This window comes from Salvelinus fontinalis, chromosome 2 (assembly GCF_029448725.1).
Source record: "Salvelinus fontinalis isolate EN_2023a chromosome 2, ASM2944872v1, whole genome shotgun sequence".
NCBI classification, from domain to species: Eukaryota; Metazoa; Chordata; class Actinopteri; order Salmoniformes; family Salmonidae; genus Salvelinus; species Salvelinus fontinalis.
The window spans coordinates 28,992,993-29,013,334 of NC_074666.1; the positions used below are offsets into that span (position 1 = coordinate 28,992,993).

Consider the following 20,342-nt stretch of genomic DNA (forward strand, 5'->3'; position numbering starts at 1 on the left):
ATAAGTTCTAAGGAAGCATAGAAGGTCTTATTTATTTAAAAAAGCAAAAACAGACAAGCACTATGGATATACACTATTCAGAGCTTAGAACTATAGATCCTCAACGTAGTCTACAAAGTAGGCTTATAACACCTTTATTTGCTGTAATGACAATGATATGGAGGTGCAACTTTGCAATTCCTCTACGATGTACAAATCTGAACTGTTAAAATGTGGTGTTTTTTCTGTTCCTTCAACACTATTCGCGGCTATCCTTTTCAGGATCAATAGTGGCCTAACCTATGCAGAATGAATTCTCATTCTATGTTACTACTGCAGTAACCACCGCAGAGAGTAATACTGAGAGTGCTACATTTATTAAAGATAATAAAATAAACACAACACTATATAATTTGCAATATTACCATTTGGCAGGTAGTTGATTTTTTTCATCAAATACATATTATCAATATAACAGTAGCCACCCTATTATAGTACATTGTGATAGTCTGTTGGAAGAGGGAATTAAGAATTATGCAGCCCATAACATTGTAAAATGTGACAGGTGACAGATTGCTTTGTTACACTGAATTTACAAATGTAGGTTAATTACACCATAATAAGGGCACTGTAATGTAAAGTGTTTCTGTGTATTTGTGCATGTCAATAAAGTTATTACCTGGCATCTGTGTAAGAGACATCCAGACTGTCACCAACCTCATTCTTTATGCATGGGGAGTTGGGATAGGGCAACCTCCCTAGCATCTCGCCCGGGTACCACTGCTCAGGAGTTGGCCGCTCTCTGGGCACGAGTCCACCACCCCTCTCATATTCATGAGGGTTACAAATTAACGCAATGTCCGGTCCCGCAATGTATGAATTCATACCCTGCCTCGGTCCATATTGTGTATTGTCATTGTCATTATACCTGTACTGAAAGTCCCATGACGTTCCGGCAGGTTCATTATGCCTATTAAAGGTCTCAGATTTTATCTTGACACTGTACTGTTGTTGTAAGTAGTCAGCATATTTGTCCTCCATAGTCTCTCCAGTTTCACCGACATGTGCTGGGGGTTTGTAGAACACATGAGAAGAGTTTCTGTCTGTTTCGGTTTGACTGAAGTGTGCCAAGTGTGCTGGCAACAGTTGGTCAAAATGATAAGACGCTGAACGAGCTCCTGTATTCAGAAAATGATCTGTTTCTTTTGAAGTCGGGTCATCCCTGTTTTCATTCAGTCTAAACTCCTGTTCATCTGTGGATGGATGTCCGGAGCTAAGGTGCTGTATGGTCGCCACTTTTTCTGTAAGGTTGTTTGCAGGGGAACGTTGAAACATCTCAACTAGTTGTTTATCACTTTGTAGTGGCTTGGCATTCCGCTCACTGGGGAAATTGTATTCTGTTATGGAGACGTTTTCTCCAGCTCCAGAACATTTCAATAGAGGCACCTCAAACAAATAGTTTCCTTGACTTTGGTGATTTACGCTGGATGGTGCGTGATTAGGTCCCAGGTCAGTCATCTCATTTGCGTCCATGGTCAATCCCAGTGACACAGAGACAGCGTTGCAGAGCTCCCTCGCCGTTTTTGAGATGGTGCTGCAGGCAGAACTGGAGCAACTGCTCGCCACACAGGCCTCACTGTTATGATTTAACTCATTTCCGTGATGGGACACAGAGGGTTGACAGGACTGTTGTTCCGTGTTGGAGACTTGCTGTCCAGAGCGACACGATCCGTATTCATTCGCGTTTGGATTGTCTGATTCGTTCAAAGAGGAAAATCCGGCTATGTTCCCTTTTGAGCTTTTGGCAAAATGAATACGACATGCCACTGATTCGAGTGTTCTGGAAAAGCAAACGCTGTCATCTTCCCTCACTTCAATATCAGAATTGCGAGCCGTTCCTGACCATATTTCTTTTCGGGATGATTGCCGGCTCGTTTGGCGCATCTCCCAGGGTTGTTTATTCTGCAAGAAACTATACTTTGAACTACAAAAGTCCAAGCTTTCAGTAACAGTCGTGTTACTCGGCAGTGCTTGCACGTTGTGGAAAACGTTTTGGAAAGGTCCGCGAAAAACTAGGTTTGGGGAGTCACAAACTCCTCCTAATCCAACCGGAATCTCCATAGTCCAAAAAAACGGCGTTTACGGCGATTGGCCGTCTGAGTTGTAAAAATGAGGTTTGTGAAAACGTAAGCTTATTGACCAAATTCATTGACAATAATTTAAAGTCATCGGCCTATTGGCGTTTAACAAAACAAAGAGTCAGCTAATTAGACCTATCTTTAAAAAATAGAAGGATGGGCCTATTGCGTAATTTAATAGATTTTTGGCCCGAAATATTTAGCCTAAACCAAAAATGATTTACCCAGTTTATATAAAAAGGTTTTGAAAACAAATATGTCGTTATTTCATAAAATGCTTACCGCTTCAGATATAAAAAAGTTTATGCATACATTTTTACATTATAAAGCCAACAGAAGTATCCTACATGTCAGATTTGCGCTCACCATCCATGAAGGCGAAAATGAAATTTGTCCTGACTGAAGTGATGTTCTGAAGTCGATGGACTATAATCGTGTCTATTTTTCCCTGTTGTCTGTGTCCAATCTGGCAAATGCGTAACCGGAGGGAAGCGGTGCCTGTTTCAATCATGAAACTCCTCTAGTAGGCTAACGTTAAATATCCATAAAGGTGCAAGCCTACGAAAGAGTGATGCACCCAAAAAACTCGTCAGACAACTGAACACACCCCGGTAGAACAGCAATTAATGTTTGGTTTTTGAGAATGTTTGGATTGCTGCAAGTTTGCGCATGGACAAAGTTATCTTCCAATGTCCTTGAGCGCTTTTTGCCGTCAGCCTGTGAGTTTGGCAGCCTTCCTTAATGACAAAATAAATATAATTAGATTAAGGCCAGTTGGCCTACAGAACGTAATTCAAAATACATGTATATATATACAGTACCAGTCAAAAGTTTAGACACACTTACTCATTCAAGGGTTTTTATTTATTTATACTATTTTCTACATTGTATAATAATATTGAAGACATCAAACTATGAAATAACACATATGGAAGCATGTAGTAAGCAAAAAAGTGTTAAAAACAAATCAAAATATATTTTAGATTCTTCAAAGTAGTTTTGCGGGTACTATTTAATGAGGCTGCCAGTTGAGGACTTGTGAGGCGTCTGTTTCTCAAACTAGACACTAATGTACTTGTCCTCTTGCTCAGTTGTGCACTGAGGCCTCCCACTCCTCTTTCTATTCTGGTTAGAGCCAGTTTGCACTGTTCTGTGAAGGGAGTAGTACACACCAATGTACGAGATCTTCAGTTTCTTGGCAATTTCTCGCATGGAATTGCTGTCATTTCTCAGTACAAGAATAGACTGACGAGTTTCAGAAGAAAGTTCTTTGTTTCTGGACATTTTGAGCCTGTAATCGAACCCACAAATGCTGATGCTCCAGATACTCAACTAGTCTAAAGAAGGACAGTTTTATTGCTTCTTTAATCAGCATAACAGTTTTCAGCTGTGCTAACATAATTGCAAAAGGGTTTTCTAATGATCAATTAGCCTTTTAAAGTGATAAATTTGGATTAGCTAACACAACATGCAATTGGAACATAGGGGTGATGGTTGCTGATAATGGGCCTCTGTACGCCTATGTAGATATTCCATTAAAAATCACCCGTTTCCGGCTACAATAGTCATTTTCAACGTTAATATGTCTACACTGTATTTCTGATCAATTTGATGTTATTTTAATGGACAAAAAATAGCTTTTCTTTCAAAAACAAGGACATTTCTAAGTGACCCCAATATTTGGAACGTTAGTGTATATATAAATATCCTATTGATACGAGTAGGCTAGACAGTCAAACGTATTTCAATGTGAATATTAAATATGAAAATCATGAAATGTCTTACTTAGATAAGATTGGGTTGAAATGAGGACCTATAAGTAGCCTATAATAAAAAGGTTAGAGTTGGCTGAGTGTAGTGGACATGCACACAGCAAATTCTCCAGTGTTAAATCAACACTAACAGTGTTAAATTTAACACTGGTCCAGTGTCTATAGGGGTCTACACTTTTTAAGTGTTAAATTAGCACACTGCCTTGTGTAAAGCCTTATTTGCATATTTCCCAGAGTACGTTGCCTTTCAAGTGAATTGTAGCGTTACCACCCATGACAGTATTTGTTAGTGACATGGTTGTTGCATTGATACATCTTCTATCCTGAGATCTTCACCAAGTGAAATCCTAAGTGACTATATTACCATTAAAATTACATTATTTTACACAATACAACAAGTATTTACCCTAATACAGTGGCCTGAAACTCAAGGATTTTTGGACTCAAGTCACATTATGATGGCTTACAAAGTTACAGTGGCTTGCAAAAGTATTAACCCCTCTGGGCATTTTTCCTATTTTGTTGCTTTACAACCTGAAATTAAAATTGATTTTGGTGGGGGTTTATCATTTTATTTACACAATATGCCTACCGCTTTGAAGATGCAAAATATATTTTATTGTGAAACACACAAGAAATAAGACAAAAAAACAGAAAAATTGAGCGTGCAAAACTATTCACCCCCCCCCAAAGTCAATAGTTTGTAGAGCCACCTTTTGTAGAAATTACAGCTGCAAGTCTCTTGGGGTATGTCTCTATAAAACTGCTCCAGCTCCTTCAAGTTGGATGGTTCTGCTGATGTACTGCAATCTTTAAGTCATACCACAGATTCTCAATTGGATTGAGGTCTGGGCTTTGACTAGGCCATTCCAAGACATTTAAATGTTTCCCCTTAAACCACTCGAGTGTTGCTTTAGCAGTATGGTTAGGGTCATTGTCCTGCTGAAAGGTGAACCTCCGTTCCAGTCTCAAATCTCTGGAAGACTGAAACAGGTCTCCCTCAAGAAATTCCCTGTATTTAGCGCCATCCATCATTCCTTCAATTCTGACCAGTTTCCCAGTCCCTGCCGATGAAAAACATCCCCACAGCATGATGCCACTATGCTTCACTGTGGGATGGTAGTCTCGGAGTGATGAGAGGTGTTGGGTTTGCGCCAGACATAGCGTTTTCCTTGATGGACAAAAAGCAAAATTTTAGTCTCATCTGACCAGAGTACCTACTTCCATATGTTAGGGGAGTCTCCCACAGGTATTTTGGCAAACACCAAACGTGTTTTCTTATTTTTTTCTTTAAGCAATGGCTTTTTTCTGTCCACTCTTCCGTAAAGCCCAGCTCTGTGGAGTGTACGGCTTAAAGTGGTCCTATGGACAGATACTCCATTCTCAGCTGTGGAGCTTTGCAGCTCCTTCAGGGTTATCTTTGGTCTCTTTGTTGCCTCTCTGATTAATGCCCTCCTTGCCTGGTCAATAAGTTTTGGTGGGCCGGCCCTCTTTTGGCAGGTTTGTTGTTGTGCCATAATCTTTCCATTTTTTTATAATGGATTTAATGGTGCTCCGTGGGATGTTCAAAGTTTTTGATATTTTTTTATAACCCAACCCTGATCTGTACTTCTCCACAACTTTGTCCCTGACCTGTTTAGAGAGCTTCTTGGACTTCATGGTGCCGCTTGCTTGGTGGTGCCCCTTGCTTAGTGGTGTTGCAGACTCTGGGGATTTTCAGAACAGGTGTATAGTATATACTGAGATCATGTGACAGATATTGTGACACTTATTGCACACAGGTGGACTTTATTTAACTAATTATGTGACTTCTGACAGTAATTGGTTGCACCAGATCTTATTCGCACCAGATCTTAGTGTTGTTGTTTTTGTCACAATGCTTTGCTTTATCTTGGCCAGGTCACAGTTGTAAATGAAAACTTGTTCTCAACTGGCCTACCTGGTTAAATAAAGGTGAAAAAAAAATAATAATAATAATAATAATAACATTTAGGGGCTTCATAGCAAAGGGGTTGAATACATTTGCATGCACCACTTTTACGCTTTTTATTTTTTCATTTTTTTTTAACAAGTTATTTTTTACATTTCACTTCACCAGTTTGGACTATTTTGTGTATGTCCATTCCATAAAATCCAAATAAAAATCTATTTAAATTACAGGTTGCAATGCAACAAAATAGGAAAAAACACCAAGGGGAATGAATACTTTTGCAAGGCACTGTATGTGTAATTCCTATTGGAATCCAGCCAGAGTGGGGATACCCAACATTTTGAATTTTTACACACATGCAACCTGCATTCAGAATGACTGCTATGTTGGGAAGACTAAGATATGAGACTACCTAAACCATCTAAACTGGAAAAACCATTTCAGTAACATGTGCAATAAGTCCAAGTAACAGATTGTATTAGTGAAAAAACATGTATGTAATTTATATTTGATTAGCAAAAGATTAATTAATCAATGTACATGCAAAAACATAAGTATTGAAACAAACAATTTAAAAAATCTACCTGCAATGGAGCACTGAAAAATCAACACTAGGTAACGCTGGTCAATTTGCTGTGTAGTGGCAGAATACAGGTCTAATTACGTCATTATGTATGATGATGACACGTCACTACTCATCATACAATGCTTGTAGCTGCTAGAAATACATGTCTGTTTCACCACAACAGGCTTACATTGCTGACACAGTTATCCAAAACAACCTTCATTCACTTTAGAGTCTAGGCAGTAGCAGGTAAAGTTTCCTTCACAAGAGCATGTACTAGTGCCACCTTGGATAAGAATCCTCGAACATGCATCCTCCAAAATAATTGCTTAAATGCAGAGTCAATGGGCAAAGATCTGTCTTTCCTAAAAACACAGGTTGTTATAAAACAACATTTTAAATAATTCCTTGTAAAAAAAATATATAATTCCAACACCCTTTGATTAAGTCATGTAATCGCTGTAAAGTAATAACTATGCAAATATCATCTAATGTGTCCAACAAACATATGTAAAATGAAAATCCCCAAAATTACACACAACAAATTTTAAAAGAACATTCTTGCACAGTGTAGACCTAATAGATACAAAATCCAGCACCTACAGACAAGCAAGGATGGGTTGGTAGTAAATTATATTCCTATTCTGCCTATAGAAACACAAAAAAGGTAATACCACATGTAGGGTATTTTTGAATAGGAGGAAACTGAGTTATTTGTCAAAATTCTGAATACTTACAAGTACTAAATGTATGCATGTAGCTTCATATTTATCAATGCCATGAACTTTTGTATACTTTTAACAAACATCACACCACCACCCATCTATTGTAGGCTGGGTCAAAATTTCTAATGAAAGTCAACCTTGAAACAGAACATTGTATCTAAGAGGGTTAACTCAAGGCTGTCTGCAGGTTCAGTAAGGCCATCCCATTCTATGCATGCCAGATTAGGAATTAGTGATGTTTTTTGTGGAACTATTTAAATATTTATATGTATAGACAAATAGTATATAATAATCCATAAAACAAATGTCACGATCGTGTGGAGGATTGACGGACCAAAACGCAGCAGTAGGAAAATAAGCCATATTCCTTTTAATGAATACGAAGGCAAAAACGAAACAAAAACACTTACACACTAACAAAACAAGAAAACGATCGTGAAGCTATGAACGAAGTGCACATACATGCTACAAACGTATAACATAGACAATTACCCACATCAAATGAAAGCCCATGGCTACCCTAAATATGGCTCCCAATCAGAGACAACAGAAATCAGCTGTCTCTAATTGTGAACCCATTCGGGTAACCATAGACTCTCCTAGACAACTACACCAACATAGACACAACTAGACACATGCACTCAACACAAACCCATACACTACACCCAACACCCCCTTTACCATATAACCACCCAAAACCTATAAAACACAAACATTCCCCATGTCACACCCTGACCTAACTAAAATAATAAAGAAAACAAATAATACTAAGGCCAGGGCGTGACATAACCCCCCCCCCCCCCCCCTTAAGGTGCGAACTCTGGGCGCACCATTACACAGTCTAGGGGTGGGTCTGGGTGGGCTTCCTTCCACGGTGGCGGCTCCGGCACTGGCTGTGGTCCCCACCCCACCATAGTCACTAACCGCCTCCTTAGCTTCCTCCAAATGACCCCCCTCCACATTAACCCCACTGAATTAAGGGGCAGTTCCGGACTAAGGGGCAGCTCCGGACTAAGGGGCAGCTCCGGACTAAGGGGCAGCTCCGGACTAAGGGGCAGCTCCGGACTAAGGGGCAGTACCAGGGTAAGGGGCAGTACCAGGGTAAGGGGCAGTACCAGGGTAAGGGGCAGCACCAGGATAAGGGGCAGCACCAGGATAAGGGGCAGCACCAGGATGAGGGGCAGCTCCGGACTGAGGAACGGCAGCTCCGGACTGAGGGACTGCAGCTCCGGACTGAGGGACTGCAGCTCCGGACTGAGGGACTGCAGCTCCGGACTGAGGGACGGCCCATGGCTGGCTGACAGATCTGGCTGCTCATGGCTGGCTGACGGATCTGGCTGCTCATGGCTGGCTGACGGATCTGGCTGCTCATGGCTGGCTGACGGATCTGGCTGCTCATGGCTGGCTGACGGATCTGGCTGCTCATGGCTGGCTGACGGATCTGGCTGCTCATGGCTGGCTGACGGATCTGGCTGCTCATGGCTGGCTGACGGATCTGGCTGCTCATGGCTGGCTGACGGATCTGGCTGCTCATGGCTAGCTGACGGATCTGGCTGCTCATGGCTAGCTGACGGATCTGGCTGCTCATGGCTAGCTGACGGATCTGGCTGCTCATGGCTAGCTGACGGATCTGGCTGCTCATGGCTGGCTGACGGATCTGGCTGCTCATGGCTGGCTGACGGATCTGGCTGCTCATGGCTGGCTGACGGATCTGGCTGCTCATGGCTGGCTGACGGATCTGGCTGCTCATGGCTGGCTGACGGATCTGGCTGCTCATGGCTGGCTGACGGATCTGGCTGCTCATGGCTGGCTGACGGATCTGGCTGCTCATGGCTGGTTGGCGGATCTGGCTGCTCATGGCTGGTTGGCGGCTCTGGCAGATCCTGTCTGGTTGGCGGCTCTGGCAGATCCTGTCTGGTTGGCGGCTCTGGCAGATCCTGTCTGGTTGGCGGCTCTGGCAGATCCTGTCTGGTTGGCGGCTCTGGCAGATCCTGTCTGGTTGGCGGCTCTGGCAGATCCTGTCTGACGAATGGCTCTAGCGGCTCCTGACTGACGAACGGCTCTGACGGCTCGGGACAGACGGGCGGCTCTAATGGCTCGGGGCAGACGGATGGCTCAGATGGCGCTGGGTAGATGGATGGCTCAGATGGCGCTGGGTAGACGGATGGCTCAGATGGCGCTTGGCAGACGGGCAGTTCAGGCATCGCTGTGCAGACGACAGACTCTTGCCGACTGAGGCGCACTGTAGGCCTGGTGCGTGGTGCCGGAACTGGTGGTACCGGGCTGGGGACACGCATCTCAGGGCTAGTGCGGGGAGCAGGAACAGGGCATACTGGACCCTGGGAGCGCACATTAGGCCTAGTGCGTGGTGCCGGAACTGGTGGTACCGGACTGGGGACACGCATCTCAGGGCTAGTGCGGGGAGCAGCAACAGGACGCACAGGACTCTGGGGACACACAGGAGGCTTGGTGCGTGGTTTATGCACTGGTGGTAAAGGGCTGGAGACACGCACCATAGGGCTAGTGCGTGGAGGAGGCACTGGTGGTACTGGGTAGGGGCGGGGAGGTGGCGCCGGAAATACCGGACCGTGCATGCGTACTGGCTCCCTTGAGCGCCGAGCCTGCCCAACCTTACCTGGTTGTATGCTCCCCGTAGCCTGACCAGTGCGGGGAGGTGGAATAACCCGCACCGGCCTATGTAGGCGAACCGGGGACACCATGCGTAAGGCTGGTGCCATGTACGCCGGCCCGAGGAGACGCACTGGTGACCAGATGCGTTGGGCCGGCTTCATGACATACGGCTCAACGCTCAGTCTAGCCCGGCCGATACGTGGAGCTGAAATGTACCGAACCGGGCTATGCACGTGTACAGGAGACACCGTGCGCTCTACTGCTTAACAAGGTGTCTGCCCGTACTCTCGCTCTCCACGGTAAGTACAGGGAGTAGGCGCAGGTTTCCTACCTGACTTCGCCACACTCCCTTTAAGGCCCCCCCCCCAAGAAATTTTTGGGTTGTACTCATGGGCTTCCAGCCTTGTCTCCGTGCTGCCTCCTCATATCGCCTCCTCTCGGCTTTAGCTGCCTCCAGCTCTTCACGAGGAAGGCGATATTCTCCCGGTTGTGCCCACGGCCCCTTACCATCCAGTATCTCCTCCCATGTCCAAGAATCCTGTGTAGGTGGGTCCTGTTGCCGCTTTACATGCCGCTTGGTCCTGTATTGGTGGGTAATTCTGTCACGATCGTGTGGAGGATTGACGGACCAAAACGCAGCAGTAGGAAAATAAGCCATATTCCTTTTAATGAATACGAAGGCAAAAACGAAACAAAAACACTTACACACTAACAAAACAAGAAAACGATCGTGAAGCTATGAACGAAGTGCACATACAGGCTACAAACGTATAACATAGACAATTACCCACATCAAATGAAAGCCCATGGCTACCCTAAATATGGCTCCCAATCAGAGACAACAGAAATCAGCTGTCTCTAATTGGGAACCCATTCAGGTAACCATAGACTCTCCTAGACAACTACACCAACATAGACACAACTAGACACATGCACTCAACACAAACCCATACACTACACCCAACACCCCCTTTACCATATAACCACCCAAAACCTATAAAACACAAACATTCCCCATGTCACACCCTGACCTAACTAAAATAATAAAGAAAACAAATAATATTAAGGCCAGGGCGTGACAACAAAACACGTTCTGTCATCATTATGCCAATCTTGTGTGGAGACAAAATAATTGGTTGCAGCACAAAGAACTGGTATAATAGAGGCAATGTTTTAACCAAATCAAATCAAATCAAATTGTATTTGTCACATACACATGGTTAGCAGATGTTAATGCGAGTGTAGCGAAATGCTTGTGCTTCTAGTTCCGACAATGCAGTAATAACCAACGAGTAATCTAACCTAACAATTCCACAACTACTACCTTATACACACAAGTGTAAAGGGATAAAGAATATGTACATAAAGATATATGAATGAGTGATGGTACAGAACGGCATAGGCAAGATGCAGTAGATGGTATAGAGTACAGTGTATACATATGAGATGAGTAATGTAGGGTATATAAACATAAAGTGGCATAGTTTAAAGTGGCTAGTGATACATGTATTACATAAAGATGGCAAGATGCAGTAGATGATATAGAGTACAGTATATACATATACATATGAGATGAGTAATGTAGGGTATGCAAACATTATATTAAGTGGCATTGTTTAAAGGGGCTAGTGATACATTTTTACATACATTTCCATCAATTCCCATTATTAAAGTGGCTGGAGTTGAGTCAGTATGTTGGCAGCAGCCACTAAATGTTAGTGGTGGCTGTTTAACAGTCTGATGGCCTTGAGATAGAAGCTGTTTTTCAGTCTCTCGGTCCCTGCTTTGATGCACCTGTACTGACCTCGCCTTCTGGATGATAGCGGGGTGAACAGGCAGTGGCTCGGGTGGTTGTTGTCCTTGATGATCTTTATGGCCTTCCTGTGACATCGGGTGGTGTAGGTGTCCTGGAGGGCAGGTAGTTTGCCCCCGGTGATGCGTTGTGCAGACCTCACTACCCTCTGGAGAGCCTTACGGTTGTGGGCGGAGCAGTTGCCGTATCAGGCGGTGATACAGCCCGACAGGATGCTCTCGATTGTGCATCTGTAGAAGTTTGTGAGTGCTTTTGGTGACAAGCCGAATTTCTTCAGCCTCCTGAGGTTGAAGAGGCGCTGCTGCGCCTTCTTCACAACGCTGTCTGTGTGGGTGGACCAATTCAGTTTGTCCGTGATGTGTAAGCCGAGGAACTTAAAACTTTCTACCCTCTCCACTACTGTCCCGTCGATGTGGATAGGGGGGTGCTCCCTCTGCTGTTTCCTGAAGTCCACAATCATCTCCTTTGTTTTGTTGACGTTGAGTGTGAGGTTATTTTCCTGACACCCCACTCTGGGGGCCCTCACCTCCTCCATGTAGGCCTTTTCGTCGTTGTTGGTAATCAAGCCTACCACTGTAGTGTCGTCCGCAAACTTGATGATTGAGTTGGAGGCGTGCATGGCCACTCAGTCGTGGGTGAACAGGGAGTACAGGAGAGGGCTCAGAACGCACCCTTGTGGGGCCCCAGTGTTGAGGATCAGCGGGGTGGAGATGTTGTTACCTACCCTCACCACCTGGGGGTGGCCCGTCAGGAAGTCCAGTACCCAGTTGCACAGGGCGGGGTCGAGACCCAGGGTCTCGAGCTTGATGACGAGTTTGGAGGGTACTATGGTGTTAAATGCTGAGCTGTAGTCGATGAACAGCATTCTCACATAGGTATTCCTCTTGTCCAGATGGGTTAGGTCAGTGTGCAGTGTGTTTGCAATTGTGTCGTCTGTGGACCTATTGGGTCGGTAAGCAAATTGGAGTGGGTCTAGGGTGTCAGGTAGGGTGGAGGTGATATGGTCCTTGACTAGAGTTGTGTTCAAAAACAGCTTGGTTTGGACAGCGTAAGTGACGATGGTATAATATCTATGGGGTTCAATATGGGCAACATGTCCGATCAGATATCAATGCAATATCCCTGTGAACCACTGGGGCATCTGGTCTTCAAGTTCTCTCTGAAACAATATCCCCCTGATCCCAACCCCCTTTTTGCTTCCTGGTTACAAACTGTAGGCTACAAACCAACAGCATATCCTTATAATGTATTTTATTATGTATCATCAGTAGGGACAGGAGTTTTCCTGATCACTTGACTTGACCAAGTAACCGCTAGGTCCTAGTTGTCAGACATAAGAAGAAACACATTTAAGCTTCGGTCTTTACCATATCCTTGTCTTTTCAGAATTGGCTTACAGTAAGCTAAATAGTTGCCATAGGATATAGTAGATGAGATTCATTAACATCACTCCAGTTTATACCTAAACTGACTGTTATGTATAGTCCTCCTCCATTTTTTGAAGGAGAGTAAGAACAGGGAGTTCTATTATGTGCCAAAGACAAAACATGCAGGAAATAACTCGATGGGGAGTACTGTTGAAATCATTGAATCAAAAAGGGCTTTCATCTATGAAATACAATTACATGATTGAAAAACTATGAAAATACTAATCTTTTGTGGTTCCTGCTGAGATAGAGATGTTGTCCATGGACTATCCAGACCACCCTGAAACATACACAATAGAACCATCTACAATGTATGTACAATAAGTCCCAATGTATTATGTGATTAATTAATTAATTGACTTCAAAAGAAAATACAAAATAATTTACTGTCCCAGAATGCTGTAGTAAAAAAGTTTATTTAAAATGCACTTTGTCTTGCTCCAAAGGCATACTTATGCACTAGTTAGGATGTCAGCTCCAGCGAGGTAGATTTCTGGGGACACCTACAGTAATAAGCAATAATGACATTGTTATTCACACATTTGATCAAAAAACAGTGTCTCAGCTGAAATGACTTGACTCTCTGTACCCTCTGAATTTATCTTAGGGATTCAATTTACAACTCCCAATTTAGCTCAATATGAGATATGAGACAAGATTTGTGAAAAAAATAGTAATGTATTTTGTTCATGCGAGTCTGTGATTTTCATTCTTTAATGTAAGGCTGGACAGCTGAAACAGGGTGAAGGGAGAGGAGTGAATGTGTGGGAGAGGGAAAGAGGAAAAAGGCAAGGTTTCCAAGAGAAGAAATGCCAAGGCTAAAGCATTTTTTAAATTAAAGGTTACAAACAGTGAACAGGGTAATAAATAGTTTTTCCACCTATGGCTGGGATTTTAACCCACTGTAGTTTTTGCGCTTGATACAGTATTACCACTTAAATAGGTTTACTGGGAAATGTCAGGGCTTTATGTATTATGAAATATCAAAGACAAAACAAACAGACTAAGTAGCAGCTAGATAGATATTCAGAGTTAACTGGAGTTAACCAGAGTTACCATGTAATACATGTACAGTTGAAGTCAGAAGTTAACATACACCTTAGCCAAATACTTTTAAAAACTCAGTTTTTCACAATTCCTGACATTTAATCCTAGTTAAAATTCCCTGTCTTAGGTCAGTTAGGATCACCACTTTATTTTAAGAATGTGAAATGTCAGAATAATAGTAGAGAGAATTATTTATTTCAGCTTTTATTTCTTTCATCACATTCACCGTGGGCCAGAAGTTGACATACACTCAAATAGTATTTGGTAGCATTGCCTTTAAATTGTTTAACTTGGGTTAAACGTTTTGTTAGCCTTCCACAAGCTTCCCACAATAAGTTGGGTGAATTTTGGCAATCAGTCCGGAGCCTCTGGCAACGGTCCCCAGTCCGGGGCCTCCGGCGACGGTCCCCAGACCGGGGTCTCCGGCGATGATCCACAGTCCAGAGCCTCTGGCGATGAGCCACGGTTCAGTTCTACAAAGGCGGAGGGACCAGTGTAAAGATGGGGGGCAGCGTCCAGAACCAGAGCCGCCACCGAGGGTAGATGCCCACCCGGACCCTCCCCTATAAGTTCAGGTTTGCGGTCGGGAGTCCGCACCTTTGGGGGGGGGGGGGGGGGTACTGTCACGCCCTGACCTTAGTTATCTACGTTTTCTGTATTATTTTGGTCAGGTCAGGGTGTGACGAGGGTGGGTATTCTTGTCTAGGGTTTTTGTATGTCTAGGGGTGTTTGTTAGTCTAGGCATATTGTAGGTCTATGGTGGCCTGAATTGGTTCCCAATCAGAGACAGCTGTTTATCGTTGTCTCTGATTGGGGATCCTATTTAGGTTGCCATTTTCCATTTTGGTTTCGTGGGTTCTTGTCTATGTATAGTTGCCTGTTTCAGCACTCTTTGTTATAGCTTCACGTTTGTTTAGTTAGTGTGTTCTGTGTTATTTCTTCATTAAAAGAAGAATGTATACATATCACGCTGCGCCTTAGTCTCATCACTACGACGAACGTGACAGTTTAAAGGCACAGACAACTTAGTGTATGTAAACTTCTGACTCACTGGACTTGTGATACAGTCCAGTGAAATAATAAGTGAAATAATCTGTCTTTAAACAATTATTGGAAAAATGACTTCTGTCATGCACAAAGTAGATGGCCTAACCGACTTGCCAAAACTATAGATTGTGAACAAGAAATTTGTGGAGTGGTTGAAAAACGAGTTTTAATGACTCCAACCTAAGTGTATGTAAACTTCCGACTTCAACTGTACAACATTCCACATTTTCCAACCTGATCCACATAGGATGTAGGCCAAATGCCTGTAGACTATTTAGACATAACCATTGAAAAAGAGTACAGAAGATCACTTTATTCCCCTGTTTCTATTCTAATGTGTTTGAATAATAAGACTAAGGGGCTTATATACTGTACCCCTTTTGAAGTTCCACATGGTTTGTCATTTTCCTATGTGTAAGAGTCGCCAAGCCAACATCTGTCTGTGATGCTGCTTTGTACATATTTACCCAAAAGTCAGCAATATGAATATGGATAAATATTTAAGGCCAGGCATCACACCCTAATAGGGTATTTTTTCCTCTTAATCATATCACAATCAAGTTTTACCAGTCGATTGCAGATACAAATATAATGCTTTTTTTGTATTAAAAAAAATCTAAAATAGTCTATAAACAATATGCAAATGAGGCGTTATCTCATTAAATATGCACATATTTGCATTTTTTCTGGTCTCTGTGAAATGAGTCTTAAAATGTTGGTTTCCTTTTTTTGAGAAGCTACAGGACCAGACATTTACATTTCTATCTGTAAAATACTGAAGCATTTTTGGCACATTTTTCTGAAGAAAATTATATCCAGAATAAACAATTCCCTCTGTAAAAGTCTTGTCACGACTTCCGCTGAAGTTGTTCCATCTCCTTTTTCGGGCAGTGTTCGGCGGTCGATGTCACCGACCTTCTAGCCATCACTAATCGATTTTTCATTTTCCATTGGTTTTGTCTTGTCTTCCTTCACACCTGGTTCCAATCCCATCAATTACATGTTGTGTATTTAACCCTCTGTTTCCCCTCATGTCCTTGTTGGAGATTGTTTGATTGTATGTTATGTGCAAGTTATGTTTTGGTGTGCGACGGGTTTTGTACCCACTTTTATTATATTTTTATATATTTTATATAAAAATATATATATTTTATATAGGTTTTCTGAGTTTTGTATCCACTCCGTTGATACCAAGTTCGTTCTCCTGCGCCTGACTTCCCTGCCACCAACACGCACCCATTACAGAATCTCCGACCTTAACTATGGAGTCAGCAGGAGAGGGTACACCGGCCATTGAGGTGGAGGAGCGCGTCCAGGAGCATGCAGTTATGCTTTACCATCTTGACGCTGCCATGGATCGCGTTGTCCAGACAATGGACCGCTGCGAGAGACTGGGAGTTCTTTCAGCGCCTCCACCAGCACAACCGGGGTCTCTCCTGAGCGCCCCTTTCCCGCCTGAACCCAGTGGGATCCGTCTCACCTTTCCCCAGGAGTATGACGGGTGGGGGGGGGGGCTGCGAACTGCCAGGGGTTCTTGTTGCAGTTAGACCAGTATCTGGCCACCAGTAACACCACCCTCACGTTTGACCAGCTGGTGGACCTGTCCATCCGGCTGGACAACCTGCTGGCTACCCGCGGACGTTCAGATCGGGGTCTGGTGGTTCCATCCTCCCGCACCCCCTCTCCGATACCCATGGAGCTGGGAGGGGCGGTGCGCACGGAGACCGGAGGGGGTTCCCGCTCGTGCACCATCTGTGGCTGCAGAGGTCACACTGCCGGTCGGTGCCGGCTTGGTTCCTCTGGGAATCGAGGCAGCAGGCAGGGCGCTCTGGCGTCACCCCAGGTGAGCCGGCACCATTCTCACCCAGAACTCTCTGTTGCACATATGTTTGTGTCTGTCACGTTCCCTGAGTTTTCGCCGCATTCCCAGCATAAGGCGCTCGTCGATTCAGGCGTGGCTGGGAATTTTATTGATAGAGCTTTAGCCTATAGTTTCGGGATCCCCATCGTTCCCGCGGATGTGCCCTTCCCCGTTCACGCCTTAGATAGTCAACCATTAGGGTCAGGGTAGTTTTGGGAGGTCACCGCGCCTTTGGGCATGGTGACGCAGGGTAGTCATACAGAGAGAATTAGTCTCTTCGTCATTGACTCTCCTGTGTTTCCCATGGTGCTGGGCCTACCCTGGTTAGCTTGTCATAACCCCACTGTTTCTTGGCCACAGAGGGCTCTCACGGGGTGGTCGCGAGAGTGCTCAGGTAGGTGTTTAGGGGTTTCCGTTGGTGCTACTACGGTGGAGAGTCCAGACCAGGTCTCCACCATGCGCATTCCCCCTGAATATGCCAATTTGGCTCTCACCTTCTCCAAAAAGAAGGCGACTCAATTACCCCCTTATCGACGGGGGGATTGTGTGATAGATCTCCTGGTAGATGCTGCACTTCCCAGGAGTCACGTGTATCCCCTCTCACAGGCAGAGACGGAGGCTATGGAGACATATGTCTCTGAATCCCTGCGTCAGGGGTACATTTGGTCCTCCACTTCACCCGCCTCAAGTTAATTTTTTTGTGAAGAAGAAGGAGGGGGGTCTGCACCCATGTATTGACTATCGGGGTCTGAATCAGATCACTGTGAGGTATAGTTACCCGCTGCCACTCATAGCCACAGCGATAGAGTCAATGCACGGGGCGCGCTTCTTCACCAAACTAGATCTCAGGAGCGCTTACAACCTGGTGCGTATCCGAGAGGGAGACCAGTGGAAGACGGCTTTCAGTACCACCTCTGGGCACTATGAGTACCTCGTCATGCCATACAGGTTGATGAATGCGCCATCAGTCTTCCAAGCCTTTGTAGACAAGATTTTCAGGGACCTGCACGGGCAGGGTGTAGTGATGTATATTGATGACATTTTGATATACTCCGCTACAAGCGCTGAGCATGTGTCCCTGGTGCGCAGAGTGCTTGGTTGCCTGTTGGAGCATGACCTGTACGTCAAGGCTGAGAAATGCCTGTTCTTCCAACAGTTTGTCTCCTTCCTAGGGTATCGCATTTCCACTTCAGGGGTGGAGATGGAGAGTGACCGCATTGCAGCCGTGTGTAATTGGCCGACTCTCACCACGGTAAAGGAGGTGCAGCGGTTCTTAGGGTTTGCCAACTACTACCGGAGGTTTATCCGGGGCTTTGGTCAGGTGGCGGCTCCCATTACCTCACTGCTGAAGGGGGGCCCGGTGCGCTTGCAGTGGTCAGCTGAGGCGGACAGGGCTTTTAGTCACCTGAGTGCTCTGTTTACCTCGGCTCCCGTGTTGGCCCATCCGGATCCCTCTTTGGCGTTCATAGTGGAAGTGGACGCGTCCGAGGCTGGGATAGGAGCTGTGCTCTCTCAGTGCTCGGGTACGCCACCGAAGCTCCGCCCCTGTGCCTTCTTCTCGAAGAAGCTCAGCCCAGCGGAGCGAAACTATGATGTGGGGGACCGGGAGCTGTTGGCTGTCGTCAAAGCCTTGAAGGCGTGGAGACATTGGCTTGAGGGGGCTAAACACCCTTTTCTCATCTGGACTGACCGCCGCAATCTAGAGTACATCCGGGCGGTGAGGAGACTGAACACTCACCAGGCAAGGTAGGCCATGTTTTTCACCCGTTTTGTGTTTACCCTTTCCTACAGACCAGGCTCTCAGACTGTTAAGGCAGACGCATTGTCCCGGCTGTATGACACAGAGGAGCGGCCCATGGATCCCACTCCCATACTCCCCGCCTCTTACTTGGTGGCGCCGGTAGTGTGGGAGCTGGACGCGGACATTGAGCAGGCGTTACGTGCAGAGCCCGCTCCCCTCCGGTGTCCAGCTGGGCGTCTGTACGTTCCATCTGCTGTCCGCGACCGGCTGATCTATTGGGCCCACACATCACCCTCCTCTGGTCATCCTGGGATTGGTCGGACGGTGCGCTGTCTTAGTGGGAAGTACTGGTGGCCCACTTTGGCTAAGGATGTGAGGGTTTATGTTTCCTCCTGCTCGGTGTGCGCTCAGTGTAAGGCTCTTAGGCACCTGCCCAGAGGTAAGTTACAACCCTTACCCATTCCACAACGGTCGTGGTTGCACCTGTTTGTAGATTTCCTGACTGATCTTCCTCCTTCACAGGGTAACACCGCGATCCTGGTCGTGTTCCATTCCATTCGTTCAGTACTGGATTCGAGACGTCGGGCGAGGAGCCTTCAGTACCTCGTGTACTGGGAGGGGTATGGTCCGGAGGAGAGATGCTGGGTTCCGGTGGAGGAACAGCTCCATTACTCTCTTTCTTGGTCAAATAGCCCTTGCACAGCCTGGAGGTATGTTGGGTCATTGTCCTTTTGAAAGACAAATGATAGTCCCACTAAGCGTAAACCAGATGGGATGGCGTATCGCTGTATAATGCTGTGGTAGCCATGCTGGTTAAGTGTGCCTTGAATAAATCACTGACAGTAACCAGCAAAGCACCCCCATACCATCACACCTCCTCCTCCGTGCTTAGTGGTGGGAACCACACATGAGATCATCCATTCACCTACTCTGCGTCTCACAATGACAAGGCGGTTGTACTCATCAGACGAAAGGACAGATTTCCACTGATCTAATATCCATTGCTCGTGTTTCTTGGCCCAAGAAAGTATCTTCTTATTATTGGTGTCCTTTAGTGGTGATTTCTTTGCAGCAATTCAACCATGAAGGCCTCCTCTGAACAGTTGATGTTGAGATGTATCTGTAACTTGAAATATGTGAAGCTCTCATAAAGGATTGTCATTGTATATTGCATAACGCCTGGTATGTACCTTTTGGCAAAGGAACCTCTTGTTTTAGGACTCTTGAACCATAAGGGATTTGTTGTTTGATATCATTGACTGAAAGCTCATTCACTATTAAAGAAAAGTACATCTGACTGGCAGTCTGCAGAGACTTTTTCCCATTTCTCCAGTTTTGCCTTTTGCCTTCAGCACCTTCACTAATCAGCTCTGGGTGTGCAGTAGATTCTGTCTATTGTCTGATATCATTTAAAGCTTGGCTTTATAAACATCTTAAAAGATAAGCAGGATTCTGCTGAACGTCAGCAAGTTTGCTCAGTTCAACCTGTCATAAGCAGGTACAGTGTAATTAATTACATTGTTATAGGCAACACATTCTCCACCAAGCCATGATGAAGGCTACTGAGGATAGTAGAGCTCCTCAGTTAGATTTTGGTATTGCAGGTCATGAGCGCCAGCAACAGAGGTGACTTGCAGTGCATTGAGCTATTAGTGCTTAGTGGCCT

The 20,342-nt window shown here is 45.0% G+C and overlaps 1 protein-coding gene across 2 annotated transcripts in view; it reads right to left on the reverse strand.

The window, feature by feature from the left end:
* Positions 1–2,722, reverse strand: part of LOC129815715 (androgen receptor-like) — a 52,046-nt gene extending 49,324 nt beyond the window's left edge. The window contains exon 1 of one of the 2 annotated variants that reach the window (XM_055869788.1): positions 2,484–2,722. Coding sequence is in view for 1 of the 2 variants with exons in the window: in XM_055869780.1 (XP_055725755.1) it covers positions 659–2,100 (1,442 nt within the window). In the remaining variant the exon portion in view is untranslated. Of the gene's footprint in view, positions 1–658 lie in introns of both variants that reach the window. The other variant, XM_055869780.1, reaches the window with a different exon arrangement.
* Between the last annotated feature and the right edge of the window lie 17,620 nt (positions 2,723–20,342).